This window comes from Ranitomeya variabilis, chromosome 1 (assembly GCF_051348905.1).
Source record: "Ranitomeya variabilis isolate aRanVar5 chromosome 1, aRanVar5.hap1, whole genome shotgun sequence".
NCBI classification, from domain to species: Eukaryota; Metazoa; Chordata; class Amphibia; order Anura; family Dendrobatidae; genus Ranitomeya; species Ranitomeya variabilis.
Window position 1 is genome coordinate 603,094,672 of NC_135232.1, and position 15,359 is coordinate 603,110,030.

The 15,359-nt window shown below is 41.6% G+C and overlaps 1 protein-coding gene across 1 annotated transcript in view; it reads left to right on the forward strand.

Moving 5' to 3' along the window:
• CASQ1 (calsequestrin 1) overlaps nt 1-15,359 on the forward strand; it is a 72,833-nt gene that overhangs the window by 748 nt on the left and 56,726 nt on the right. Inside the window, exon 2 of the mRNA XM_077259323.1 lies at nt 10,054-10,138. Coding sequence (XP_077115438.1) covers nt 10,054-10,138 — 85 coding nt within the window. The remainder of the gene's footprint in view (nt 1-10,053; nt 10,139-15,359) is intronic.

The window sequence follows — 15,359 nt, forward strand, 5'->3', positions numbered from 1 at the left end:
AGTCACTAAAAGGCATCATAACTTACCTGAAGCCTTTAGCTTATTGGTGGTTTTCTCACTATGACATTTATTTATTCTTTTGCTTAGCCTTAGTGGTATCATTCTTACAGTTTCATCCATGTCTTTAGGTCTTTAGTGGTTAAGTACAGAGAGTTGCATCACTTAGTGCCATCATTGCTTTGTGTTATGAAATATGCAAATTAATGCTAATTTTGGGGTAAATCATATCAAATGTTGGCAAAATATATTCTAACCTTAGTAACAAAGCCACAAAAGAGGACTGAAAATCCTCCAAAAATTCAGACCTGGGCAGGTAAGTGGTGCTGCCCCTTTTCAGCTGTATTTTCAAAATATATTCTTGATTGTATATCATTTTGATTGTCACTTGTCATTGTGACCTTCTAAGTGGTTTATAGATGTCAAAGAGGTACATTTTACACATTTGAAAAACTGCCACATGTGAATGGGACTTATATTGGAGCTGGTTAGCATCATGTTGTAACATTTTTAGGGAGACATTTGCTATGGAGCTGCAATTCCTTTACACAAAGAGGTTAGCAATAGCGACCAATCATAGCTCTCCTCGCATTAAGATGTGGAAACTCTGCTGAGATGAATGATGTGACTGGTCAGTATTCCGGGCTCAGCAATAGCTTAAATGACACATGCCACACATCCCTAGAGCTGCCAGCTAGGCAGATTTTCAGAATATCCCTAAATTAGGTCAGCATCTCTGTCTCACTGGTTTTTATAACCCCACATTCATAGCTAGACTTGGCATTTTGTGCCTAAATATGCCTTGTTTCTGTTTTATATAGCTATATGTGCTATTAGACACAAATAATTTGGCCTATAAACTACATACTTAAAGGGAATGAACAAACTGTTACAAATTTACTGCTATTTGATATTATATAATGTTGCATAGCTCATCTTGTCTATTATAAGAGATTTTTTCCATTTCTTGCACAAAATTTCTTCAAATATTTTTATAAATTTTTTTTTTATTACTTGCAATACCGTGCCTTACCATTACTATCTGCCATATACATCAATGCAAATGTGCCCCCCATATGTAGTTTTGTTTTATATGTGAAATAAAATATCTTCAGGAATGAAAGGACCCTTTATTAACATTGAGTATTACAGCCCCTTATAGTCCCCAAAGTATAAAAAGGGTTGGATGAGCCTTGATGGGGTTTTGAGTCTTGGTCAAGTCTTTGATGCACCTTTGATGGTGACCTTTATCTTGGGTCCACTCTCTTTATTTATCTATACGTCAGAGGTTCATCAAAGAGGCAGAATGGGTGTTTTGAAAGACAAAGACCTTCCTATGACTGGGTGGTTCCTAAAGGGCCAGTTCAGAAAAAAAACATCCCTGCTTTCCTCTAAAAACAGTTTTTTAACTGACTGAAACTGAGCTCCAGTAACTTCTACAACCCGGGGGCAGAAGTGGTGCTGGTGCAAGATGAACGCAGCCATGTTTTTTTCCAATCTGGGACGACTTTAAGAACATAGAGTACAGTCAGGTAGGTCAGATGATAATGCCCAACTGAAATTAATCCCAATTACCCGTCATCAATTTCGGCTGCATTGTTAGCCTAATTGGCTATATTAGATCTTTCTGTGGGTAGATGGAATGAGTATCCTGTTTCCAAAGAAGTTTCCATCATCAGGGACAGCATCCAATTATAAGTACAGAGCTGCTATACTTGTTCCCTTGATTGTCTCAATCAGAGGCCAATTTGGTTGAGAAAAAGAAAACTGGAAGTCCCATGGCTCAATAGATCAATGGGAGGTTTTGGAAGTTTTTATCCACCAATCTGAGTAATGAGTACCCCAAATATCCCAAATTCTGATCTCCACAATGCCAATACAGAGCACGGCTATAGCCCGCATCTGAGCTAATGGTGGTAGCCCAGGAGGTCTCATCTTACTGCAGACCTCACCCATCTGACGTAAGGATGATATATAATATCTCACACCTGTACTGGACACGTATGTGACGGAGGATGGATAGATGATAGATAGATAATACATAGATACATAGATATGGGATAGATAGATAGATAGATAGATAGATAGATAGATAGATAGATAGATAGATAGATAGATAATATATTGATAGATAATAGATAAAAGATAGATAGATAATAGATATATAATATATAGATAGATAAATAGATAAATGATAGATAGATAGATAGATAGATAGATAGATAGATAGATAGATAGATAGTAGATAATATATAATAGATAGATAGATGATAGACAGATACATACTGTAGATAATAGGTAGATAATAGATAAATGATAGATACATAGTAGATAGATAATATGCAATAGATAATAGATAGATAATAGATAGATAGATGATAGATATATGATAGATATATAATAGATAAATAATAGATGATAGATAATAGATAGATAATAGATAATAGATATATAATAGATAGCTAATAGATATATAATAGATAAAAGATAGATACAGTAGATAATAGATAATATATAGATAGATAGATAAATAGATAAATGATAGATAGATAGATAGATAGTAGATAATAGATATAGATAATATATAATAGATAGATAGATAGATAATAGACAGATACTGTACATAGATAATAGGTAGATAATAGATAAATGATAGATACATAGTAGATAGATAATATACAATAGATAATAGATAGATAGATAATAGATGATAGATATATGATAGATATAATAGATAAATAATAGATGATAGATAATAGATAGATAATAGATGATAGATATATAATAGATAGCTAATAGATATATAATAGATAAATAGATGATGGTTAGATAATAGATGATAGATATATAATATATATTAGATAGATAATAGATAGATGATAGATAGATAACAGATAGCTAGATAATAGATAGATAGAAAATAGATAAATAATAGATATACAGATAATAGATAGATAATGGATAGATAATAGATAAATAATAGATAGATGATAGATAGATAGATGATAGATAGATAGATAGATAGATAGATAGATAGATAGATAGATAGATAAATAATAGATATATTTGTAGATGAGGTGGTTACACGACTTCTTTTCTTGCTTTTCCGCCTGGAGCGGTGATAGTGTTCGCTCTCAGACAGGTTGGTGATGGGCACATTATAAGGCGGTGTGTGCTGGGTTGGGCGGGGTTCATACTGGCACAGATGGATCTATTGGTTTTCCTAGCTGAGCCATCCATCGTCCTCCATGTTATGTCGCTGTGTACTATGGAGACCCTACCGATGATGATGGGGGTAGTAGTGGTGTATCTGGTGTAGGTGGAGTTCTTCTCTACAGTACGATGTTTCTATATTTACTGTATCGCGGCTTTGCTGCTTCTGTGGCTCCACGCCCCATACCTTTATAAGGAATGCTGTCTGGTCTGGGCATAGCATCTTCGCTGACTCCAGTAAAAAAATTAAACCCTCCCAGTTCTCCCCGTGTACCGAAGGAGAGCAGTCGCTGTGGCCAAGAAAGGGCCGGCCCGGGGCAGATGGACTGGAACGGGAGATGTGATGAGTGGCGCTGGCTGGCATACCACCCCCCGGGCACTGCTTAGGTTACAGGCTGAAGTGCACATTCAGGGGATTCGCAGCACAGCTCCATATGGTCGTCTTTCGCAGGCTTACAGGGAACGAGAGCTGCTCCGCGCTCGCGGGTCAAAAATAGACTCTTTATAAGGTTCGCCCGCTCCCTGGACGCCTCAACAGCACCCAAAATACCCCGGACACAAGCACAAATGTGGCCTTATCAAGCCCTAAGGGTATGTGTCCACATTCAGGATTGCATCAGGATTTGGTCAGGATTTTACATCAGTATTTGTAAGCCAAAACCAGGAGTGGAACAATTAGAGGAAAAGTATAATAGAAACATATGCACCACGTCAGCATTTATCACCCACTCCTGGTTTTGGCTTAGAAATACTGATGTAAAATCCTGACCAAATCCTGATGCAATCCTGAACGTGCACACATACCCTAGCACTCTGCCCCTTATGACCGGTGACCCACACACAGATCCTGTCCAACCTGAAGGGACTGGTAACAGAGAAAACAGCTTATATTGAGCTATCTGCAGTCAGCCTCGAGCAGAGACTAATTGATTATATTTACTTCCCCTACAGCCAGACTGAAGCCTTACTTCCTGGCCTGAAATAGCTGATAACAGGGAGCAATAGATGCCAGCATTTACCTGTTCTAAAGTGATCCTTTCCCCAGTTGGCTGATAACAGAGAACAATAGGTTGCTATTATTAATATTACAACCGATCATAACACAGATTTAATTTTCTTTGGTGATTTCTCACTAGATGTGTATATTACTACAGGGATCTTTTATACCTGATGGGGCTGTTGTATTTACTTTGAAAATCTAATCTCAGAATTGCTAAATAATTCTTCTAGAAAGTTTACATTAATCCTGATTGACAGCTCCTCAATGTCCTTCCTCCCTGATGTTGAATCTCCGGCCATAAATCCTGACAGCTCCTCAATGGCCTTCCTCCCTGATGTTGAATCTCCAGCCATCAATCTTGACAGCTCCTCAATGCCCTTCCTCCCTGATGCTGAATCTCCAGTCATCATTCCTGAGAGCTCCTCAATGCCCTTCCTCCCTGCTGTTGAATTTCTGCTCATCAATCCTGACAGCTTCTCAATGCCCTTCCTCCCTGATGTTGAATCTCCAGCCATCAATCCTGACAGCTTCTCAATGCCCTTCCTCCCTGATTTTGAATCTCCACTCATCAATCCTGGTAGCTCCTCAATGCCCTTCCTCCCTGCTGTTGAATCTCTCATGAATCCTGACAGCTCCTCAATGCCCTTCTTCCCTGCTGTTGAATCTCCGGCCATCAATCCAGACAGCTCCTTAATGCCCTTCCTCCCTGCTGATGAATTTCCGCTCATCAATCCTGACAGATTCTCAATGTCCTTCCTCCCTGATGTTGAATCTCCGCTCATCAATCCTGGCAGCTCTTCAATGCCCTTCCTCAATGCTATTGAATCTCCACCCTTATAGCTTCTCAGTACTCCACCTCCTTGCAGCTGTAGAAACTCCTCCCACCTAGTCTGATTGACAGTTCCTCAGTGTCCCTACTCACTGCTGATGCAGACATCTCACACTATTCAGTACAAGCTGCAGCTGTCAGACTGGATGGCCTGAGACTGAATAGCTTTATGTATGGCTGGGTGGGGAGAGACTGAATACACTTGGACTCATGCACTCTCTTAGGTGAACTCATAGTCGTTCCAGACTGAGGGAAGACTCCTAGACAAAGAGCCTAAAGCAGAAAGGAGTCCATGTATAAAAGGAGCTCAGTGAAGACAGTAGTCCAAGACAAAGAGGACTCTGGAGCCGAGGGGAGTCCAGGGCATAGAATAGTCCTAGATAGAAACTTTCAAGCACAGAGGAGTCCAGGGCGCAGAAGAAACCCAAGCAGAGAAGTCCCAAAAGTGGAGTCTAAGTCAGATCGGACTTCTAAGCATAAAGGAGTTCAGATGAAAGCAGGTACCAGGATGCAGTAACGGTCAGAGGCAGAACAAGGGTTAACAGAGGGATTTAATGTAACAGCGTTACTCCACACAGGGAGAGGATAAATGGAGGGGAGGATGAACAAGCTATACTTGGTATACTTAGGGGCAACAGTGGTAAGATTAAAGGTATCAAAGTTATCAATCTCACGTAGATGAGGAGCAGTCTCTGCGATGATGGCGGAGGCGTTCCGGCTTGAACACTTGAAGGATCCGGAGTCGTCCTGGTCCAGAAAAGGTCCTGAGTCCTGATGTCATCGGTGGTCCTGAGATGTCCAGTCACGGCTCCTGGATCCAAGAGGAGAACTGCTGTAGAAGGTGACAGTCCCTTCTTTTAAGCGCCGGCACAGCGCTGCAGTATGCGGGAGCAGAAATATCAGGCAGCCATATTCGGTCTGCAGCCTGGTTGACCCGTCTCGTGATGCGCCCTCTGCGGTGAGGTTGAGAAGAGGAATCACTCATGCTCAGTGGTGTTATGGGAGTCGGTACTGTCAGGGATACCGGGAGGCGTCTCTGCCTATCATCTCCGGTAAGTCTCCGTGGGCCCCTCGGGCATAGGCCTACTTTGTCCTGACTATACAGCAAGGGAGGACTCACAGTCGACCTCCATGCACTACAGCTTCCTTTTATATTCTTCACGCCCCCCTGGGCTCAAGTTCAAAGGTCTGTCCAGAGAACTAAGCTTACCCCTCCTGCAACTCGGGTGACAGCACTGATGGTTCCAGACTCATCCCAGACAAGTCACACCAGGGTCGGCTCTCCTCCTTACACAGATAGGGAGTACTTTGAGGCAGAAAGGAGTCCCAGAAAGAGAGGAGCTCAATGGATAGGGGTTAACAACATAAAGTAGATAAGAAAAGAAAGGAGTCCCAGAGAGAATAATTCTAGACATGGAGGAGTCCCAGAAATGGAAGAGTTATGATCAGACAAGAAAGAGAGGGAGTCCCAGTCAAATAGGATCATGCACAATGCATTTACGTGTCCCTTTAAGTTTGATTTATCCCACCAGGGTGCTAATATAGCAAGTAAATCAGTGTCATGAGTTTATGCAGAAATGGTAAAAACCTTCACGCTAGTTACCATTATTATCGCCAGCGCATCCCCGTTTTACATGAGAATGTGCTGCTGACAATCTAATTTTGTTGTTTGATCACTGGTTGTGTTTACACAAGGCAATGATTGATCGGGGTGATCAGGAAAGAATGCATGCACAGATGATCATTAGGGCTCGCGCAAAGGCTCTTAGAACACTTACGTGACACTTAGGCCATGTTCACACTTTGCGGTTTTTACCATTATCATTACTATCATCGCCGATGACCACCTTCTCCAGGAATACTCACTGTCTGGGACTTCTCTTACTCCATGATTCCTAGTATTTTTCTTATCCCCAGACTACTCCTATGCTAGTACTTTTCTCATTCCATGATTCCTTTCATCCTAGTACTTTTCTCATTACATGACTCCTCTTATCCTAGTACTTTTCTTATTCTGTGACTCCACCTATCATCCCGGGACACCACCTATCATTCCATGACTCTACCTATCAAACTGGGACTCCACCTATCATACTGGGACTCCACCTATCATACCAAGACTCTTAGCAGAGACATCTTTTAGCCGCCGACTTCTCATAGAACGAAGATATCTATAAGTTCTGAATTTTTCTTAGCCTGGGACTCCTTATAGTTCCAGATCATCTTCGCTTAGGAAAACTTTTGGCTTGGTATTCTCTTTACATGGGCCTTAACTCTATCTTGGACACCTCTTTCTCTAGGGTTTTTAGTTTATAAACCTTTCAGGGAGACTCTTCTTAGCCTTGGACTCCTCTTAGACTAGGACACCAGTTAGACTTTTTCTCATTTCTACCCTTGACCTTTCGTAGCCCGTGCCATCTCTCCACCCGGTGCTGTTCTCTACTTTTATACAGGACTAAACCATTGTCCTTAGTGTAGGATTTCTTCCAGCATGACTTCTTCTAGACTGTGCAACCTCTAAATCCGATACTCCTCTCTACCTGGAACACCTCTTATCTCTTATCTCCTCCCAACCCTGGACTTCTCTACCTGGGGAACTTAGTCTGTGTATGTACTGAACTTTTGGCCTTTCCGGTATTTATTTTATAACTCAAAAATGGGCACCTTGGTTTTAGGTCACACTACCACGCCCAACCAAAGAAGCGGAAACCCAACACAAGTTCATCACTCTCCTTCCGGATCCTTGTAAGAGGAAATGTGACCTTTGGGTTGATCATATTTTTATGGTTGGCAAAGTCCTGTAAAAATTCTCAACAGCCATGGAGATAGGTGGGATCAACCTAATATTCCTCTTTTCCACCGGTTGCTTCCGGGGTAATAAGATGTCCCCTTATAATCCACCCTAAGTATGCCCAGCTATGGACCAAGTCTACTCATTTACACTTTTGCATATTACACCTGGTTGGAGTAGAAGTTATTGATGTTCTACTCGAGCCTATGCCAACAGCTGCAAACATAGGCGATTCTTCCACAAGATGGCATCACAAACTGCAAATCCATTCTTTTCTTGTAGCCAACTGTTTACAACAGAGAGCATGGGATTTTTTTTAATTATTTTTCTCATTTTGAGCATCTGCTCGTCTCACTTACTGCATCCAAACATAATAGATTCTTACGTGGGTGGCGTCACGAGAGCGAGGTGTCATGGAAGACAGATGATAGACAGAGTTCACAAGGCTGCCTTGTAAAAATAATTTCTACCCTGTATAAAAAAGTGAAGAATCAACTGGCGGATACAGGGCGCAAGAATCCAGGACAACTACCGTAGTACACGTCTATTATCTGCTATGTTAAAAAAAATTCTGAAAATTTAAAAAGAATTCTAAGAAATCTGAAATTTAAGATATAAAGCAGAGTGATTGGATATTCTTAAAGAATGGAAGGTTCCCTCTGAGCTCACAAAGTGGTCAGGAATTACTGTAGAGGTCTCCAAACTTTACCTCTCCAGGTTCTGATTTGTATTATAGTAGTTCTTGTACATAGGGAGCAGTATTATAGTACTGTAGTTATATCATTGTATATATGGGCAGTATTATATTAGTTATATTCTTGTACATTGGTGCAGTATTATAGTAGTTATATACTTGTACATAGGAGGCAGTATTATAGTAGTTATATTCTTGTACATAGGAGGCAGTATTATAGTAGTTATATTCTTGTACATTGGAGAAGTATTATAGTAGTTATATTCTTGTACATAGGGGGCAGTATTATAGTAGTTTTATTGTACATAGGAGGCAGTATTATAGTAGTTATATTCTTGTACATTTGGGAGGAGAATTATAGTAGTTATATTCTTGTACATAGGAGCAGTATTATAGTAGTTATATTCTTGTACATAGGGGGCGGTATTATAGTAGCTAGTAGTCACCACTAGACTCTAATGTGTAAGTATAAAACTTCAATTTTTATTAAATATGTCTAAAATATACCAATATGTGAATAAACACCAACACTAATAAACTAAAATACAGAGGCACCCGGGGAGGTGCCTGACCCTATATATCCTATCTCACCCTGCCTGACAGCGGAGGTTGGTACCCTGTAACCTGCGCTTTGGCGCCCCCGCTCGTCGGCGGCTCTCCCTTTCTGCCCTATTATACCCGACAAATGGCAGGGGAGTGAACAAAGATATCTAAAGGGTGCATAGGATAGTTAGGGAGAAATAGGCATCTGCTGCTTGACTCTCAGATAGTATAGTTTGGATAGAACTTGTAACCTAGCTAGTACTATAGCTGACGATATTGCTGCTAGCTATTGCTGCATCTAGGATATTTAAACAGATGTCATCTTGTATGGATACTTAATATCTAACTGTAGTATTGCTGGTAGTTTAGGCAGATAAAGATAAGATGTATATCTATAGATAGAAGAAAAAGAATGGAAAATAGTAGTAGACTTATCTTATATTAGTCCTACTAATGATAAATAATCCTCTACATAGGAGCAGTATTATAGTAGTTATATTCTTGTACATGGGAGCAGTACTATAGTAGTTATATTCTTGTACATGGGGGCAGTAATATAGTAGTTATATTCTTGTACATAGGAGCAGTAGTATAGTAGTTATATCCTTGTACATAGGAGCAGTATTATAGTAGTTATATTCTTGTACATAGGAAACAGTATTATAGTAGTAATATTCTTGTACATAGGGGGCAATATTATTGTAGTTATATTCTAGTACACAGCAGGCAGTATTATAGTAGTTATATTGTTGTAAATAGGGGGCAGTATTATAGTTGATATTTTTCAAAATTTAAACCTTTTTAATGTGACTTAGATATGATTTCTATATAGTTGTGATCAGATCTGATTTTACAGTACTGTGCTCCGCTATGAATTCAAATATATTTGTCTCGTATAATGTACCAAACCCTGTGTCTGGTTTTACAGTCCTAAAACATTTTCTTTCTTCTTTCCTCTTTTTCTCCCTTTCTGTCTTTTCCCCTAGTTAGCTGCCCAAGTCCTAGAAGATAAAGGCGTGGGATTTGGGTTGGTGGACTCTGAACACGATGCTGCAGTAGCCAAAAAGTTAGGTGAGTGTCAAAAGAACCTCACTTTCTTTTCAGTATTTACAAAGTTAGATTAGAAGTTTTGACACTTAGGACATAACCTGCCCTCTAGTGGGCAAAAGGACTTAAAATACTACATTTGATAAGATTCTCTTTACAGGGGTTTCTATTTTTATAGTGACAGAAGTTCAGTGCCTTGCGAAAGTATTCGGCCCCCTGGACCTTTTTCAACCTTTTCCCACATATCGTGCTTCAAACATAAAGATACCAAATGTAAATTTTTGGTGAAGAATCAACAACAAATGGAACACAATTGTGAAGTTGAACGAAATTTATTGGTTATTTTACATTTTTGTGGAAATTCAAAAACTGAAAAGTGGGGCGTGCAATATTATTCTGCCCCTTTAACTTAATACTTTGTTGCGCCACCTTTTGCTGCGAATTACAGTTGCAAGTCGCTTGGGGTATGTCTCTATCAGTTTTGTACATCGAGAGACTGAAATTCTTGCCCATTCTTCCTCAGCAAACAGCTCGAGCTCAGTGAGGTTTGATGGAGATCGTTTGTGAACAGCAGTTTTCAGCTCTTTCCACAGGTTCTCGATTGGATTGAGGTCTGGACTTTGACTTGGCCATTCTAACACCTGGATACGTTTGTTTGTGAACCATTCCATTGTAGATTTTGCTTTATGTTTGGGATCATTGTCTTGTTGGAAGACAAAATCTCCGTCCCAGTCTCAGGTATTTTGCAGACTCCAACAGGTTTTCTTCAAGAATGGTCCTGTATTTGGCTCCATCCATCTTCCCATCAATTTTAACCATCTTCCCCGTCCCTGCTGAAGAAAAGCAGGCCCAAACCATGATGCTGCCACCACCATGTTTGACAGTGGGGATGGTGTGTTCAGGGTGATGAGCTGTGTTGCCTATACACCAAACATATCGTTTGGCATTGTTGCCAAAAAGTTCGATTTTGGTTTCATCTGACCAGAGCACCTTCTTCCACATGTTTGGTGTGTCTCCTAGGTGGCTTGTTGCAAACTTTAGATGACACTTTTTATGAATATCTTTGAGAAATGGCTTTCTTCTGGCCAGAGGTGTATCTAGCCTTTCCTACACCCGGGGCAAAGGATCAGTTTGGCGCCCCCCCCAACCCTCCCCCATTTGAACCTTAACTCTATTGAAATTGTATGACCAAGCCAAGGTGCATTCCTGAGTCCCCATAATGTTAAAATAGATACCAATAAAAGTAAAATTAATTGAGACATCAGTAGGTTAAGTGTTTTTGAATATCCATATTGAATCCGGAGCCCCATATAATCCTGCATAAAGGTTAATAATGGCCCCATAAGATGCTCCATAGGCACATTTGCCAAATATAGTGCTGCAGAAACGTTGATTATGGCCCCATAAGATGCTCCATAAAGATATTTGCCCCATATAGTGCTGCAGAAATGTTATGGCCCCATAAGATGCTCTATACAGACACTTGCCCCATATAGTGCTGCAGAAACGTTATGGCCCCATAAGATGCTCTATACAGACACTTGCCCCATATAGTGCTCCACAAACGTTATGGCCCCATAAGATGCTCTATACAGACACTTGCCCCATATAGGGCTCCACAAACGTTATGGCCCCATAAGATGCTCTATACAGACACTTGCCCCATATAGTGCTGCACAAACGTTATGGCCCCATAAGATGCTCTATACAGACACTTGCCCCATATAGTGCTCCACAAACGTTATGGCCCCATAAGATGCTCCATACAGACACTTGCCCCATATAGGGCTCCACAAACGTTATGGCCCCATAAGATGCTCCATACAGACACTTGCCCCATATAGTGCTGCACAAACGTTATGGCCCCATAAGATGCTCTATACAGACACTTGCCCCATATAGTGCTCCACAAACGTTATGGCCCCATAAGATGCTCTATACAGACACTTGCCCCATATAGGGCTCCACAAACGTTATGGCCCCATAAGATGCTCTATACAGACACTTGCCCCATATAGTGCTACACAAACGTTATGGCCCCATAAGATGCTCTATACACACACTTGCCCCATTATAGTGCTGCACAAACGTTATGGCCCCATAAGATGCTCTATACAGACACTTGCCCCATATAGTGCGGCACAAATGTTATGGCCCCATAAGATGCCCCATACAGACACTTGCCCCATTTGCTGTTGCTGCGATAAAAAAAAATCCCATACTCACCTCTCCATCGCTCAGGCCCCCGGCACTTTCAATATTCACCTGCTCCTCGTCCAGCCGCCGCTCCATCTTCAGCACTGACGTTCAGGCTGAGGGCGCGCACTAACTAGGTTACCACGCCCTCTGACCTCAGCGTCACTGCTGAAGACGGAGCAGTGCCGGAACGGGGAGCAGGTGAATATCGCGCAGCGCTCCCCTCCCCTTTATACTCACCTGCTCCTGACGCAGTGCAGTCCCTGCTTCCCCGGCACCGGCAGCTTCTTCCTGTACTGAGCGGTCACCATTACCGCTCATTACAGTAATGAATATGCGGCTCCTCCCCTATGGTAGGTGGAGCCGCATATTCATTATTGTAATGAGCGGTACCATGTGACCGCTCAGTACAGGACGAGGAGCCTCCTTGGACCGCCGCATCATCAGGCGGCCCGCTGGTGCCCCCCTGTCGGCTGCGCCCGGGGCACATGCCCTGGCTGCCCCCCCCTGGATACGCCACTGCTTCTTGCCACTCTTCCATAAAGGCCAGATTTGTGCAGTGTACGACTGATTGTTGTCCTATGGACAGACTGTCCCACCTCAGTGGTAGATCTCTGCAGTTCATCCAGAGTGATCATGGGGCTCTTGGCTTCTGGAGTGAGTTTGCTGCACTGAAAGTAAAGGGACCAAATAATATTGCACACCCCACTTTTCAGTTTTTGAATTTCCACAAAAATTTAAAATAACTAATAAATTTTTTTGAACTTCACAATTGTGTTCCATTTGTTGATTCTTCACCAAAAATTTACATTTGGTATCTTTATGTTTGAAGCATGATATGTGGGAAAAGGTTGAAATGTTCCAGGGGGCCAAATACTTTCCCAACGCACTGTAATTACTTGGTAGACATTAGTTTGATCTTTCATAAATTCCAAGGGACAAAGTTGCCCCATGCCAGCAAACTGGTTGGGGCCTGAGAGGTTGGACCCTCACTGATTTATCCTATGGATAGGTGATAAAGTCTTGTTACAGGAATAACCCTTTAAGACGGGTGCCAGGAAATAAAATCTATGCCTGCAATGAAAAAAGTGGCAAAATCTGCGCCAATAATCAAGTTTGAATATTTAAAATTCATCGTAAACTTAGAGGCCACTAAAACCATTAGATCCCTACTCCACTGTACTATATAGGTAAAGACTGAAGATTATCCAGCTCATGTGACAAGCAGAAAAGATCAGGTGTGTGTGTGTGTGTGTGTGTGTGTGTGTGTGTGTGTGTGTGTGTGTGTGTGTGTGTGTGTGTGTGTGTGAGGACTTCATACCGTGTTTGGGGGAATCTTTTATGGGGACATCCTACTGTATGGGGTAGAATGGACAGTGCGGAGATCATATTGTGTGTGGTGGAACCTATTATGAGGACATCATTCTGTATGGGGAAGAATGTACTGTGGGGACATCATACTCTGCATGTGAAAGGGATAATTTACAGTGGGAATGTCATACTGTGTGTGGGGGAATATACTTTGGTTACATCATACTGTGTGGGGGAATGTAGTTGGGGACATCTTACTGTGTGTGGGAATTTACTGTGGGATCACTATACTGTGTGTGAAGGAATGTATTGTGGGGGCATGTACCAGTGGAGCATCGTACTGTGTGTGCAAGGGAACCTACTATGGGGACATCATACTTTTTGTGGAGCAATGTACTGTGAGTACATCATACTTTGTGTGTGAGTATGTGCTGTGGGGCCTTCATACTGTGTGTGGGGGGAATGTTCAGTGGGGTCATCATGCTATGCCCAAGTTAATATACTGTGGGGACAGCATACTGTGTGTGGGGAGAATGTACTGTGGGGACATCATAGGGGACATCGTAGTGTGCGTGAGGAAGAATGAACTGTGGGGACATCATACTGCATGTGTGGGTGAATGAACTTTGGGGACATCATACTGTGCGTGAAATGTACTGCATGGATATCATAAGGTGTGGGGGGATGTACTGTGGGAACATCATAAGGTGTGTGAGTAAATGTTCTGTGAGGATATCATATTGTGTGTGGGGGTCGCTAGGTACTGTACTGTGTGGGGAAAATAATGGACGTAACTAGGAGAATATTTCTCTGGGTGCTCATATACAGGACTAGGCGAGGTTAGGCAAGTGACATACAGTAGTGCAATAGAAATACTACTGCAGAGCACTTTGCAGTGTGAATCTTTCATTTCTATTTTTCAAGTTCTGAGGTAAGTGTAGGGGAAGTTGTTTTGTCCTTTGCCTACAGTGAAGGCAGACATTTTATCTTCCACACTAATAGAGGCGGCCATTTTATCTCCCACACATGATAGAGATGGACATTTTGTCTCCCACACATGATAGAGACGGACATTTTGTCTCCCACACATGATAGAGACGGACATTTTGTCTCCCACACATGACAGAAGGACATTTTATCTCCCACACATGATAGAGGTGGAGATTTTATCTCTTAGACATGATAGAGGCAGACATTTTATCTCCCACACACGACAAAGACGGACATTATGCCTCCACACATGATAGAGGCTGACATTTTGTCTCCCACACATGACAGAGATGGACATTTTGTCTCCTACACATGATAGAGGCGGACATTTTATCTCCCACACACGACATAGGTGGACATTATGTCTCCCACACACAACAAAGGCGGACATTATGTCTCCCACACATGATAGAGGCTGACATTTTGTCTCCCACACATGACAGAGATGGACATTTTATCTCCCACACATGATAGATATGAACATTTTACCTCCCACAGATGATATAGGTGGTCATTTTAGCTCTCACACATGATATAGGTGGACATTTTATCTCCCACACATGACAGAGAAAGACATTTTATCTCCCACACATGATAGAGGTGGACACTTTATCTCCCACACATGATGGAGACGAACATTTTATCTCCCACACATGATATTGGTGGTCATTTTAGCTGTTACATATGATATAGGTGGACTTTTTATCTCCCACAAATGATAGAGGCGGACATTTTAGCTCTCACATAT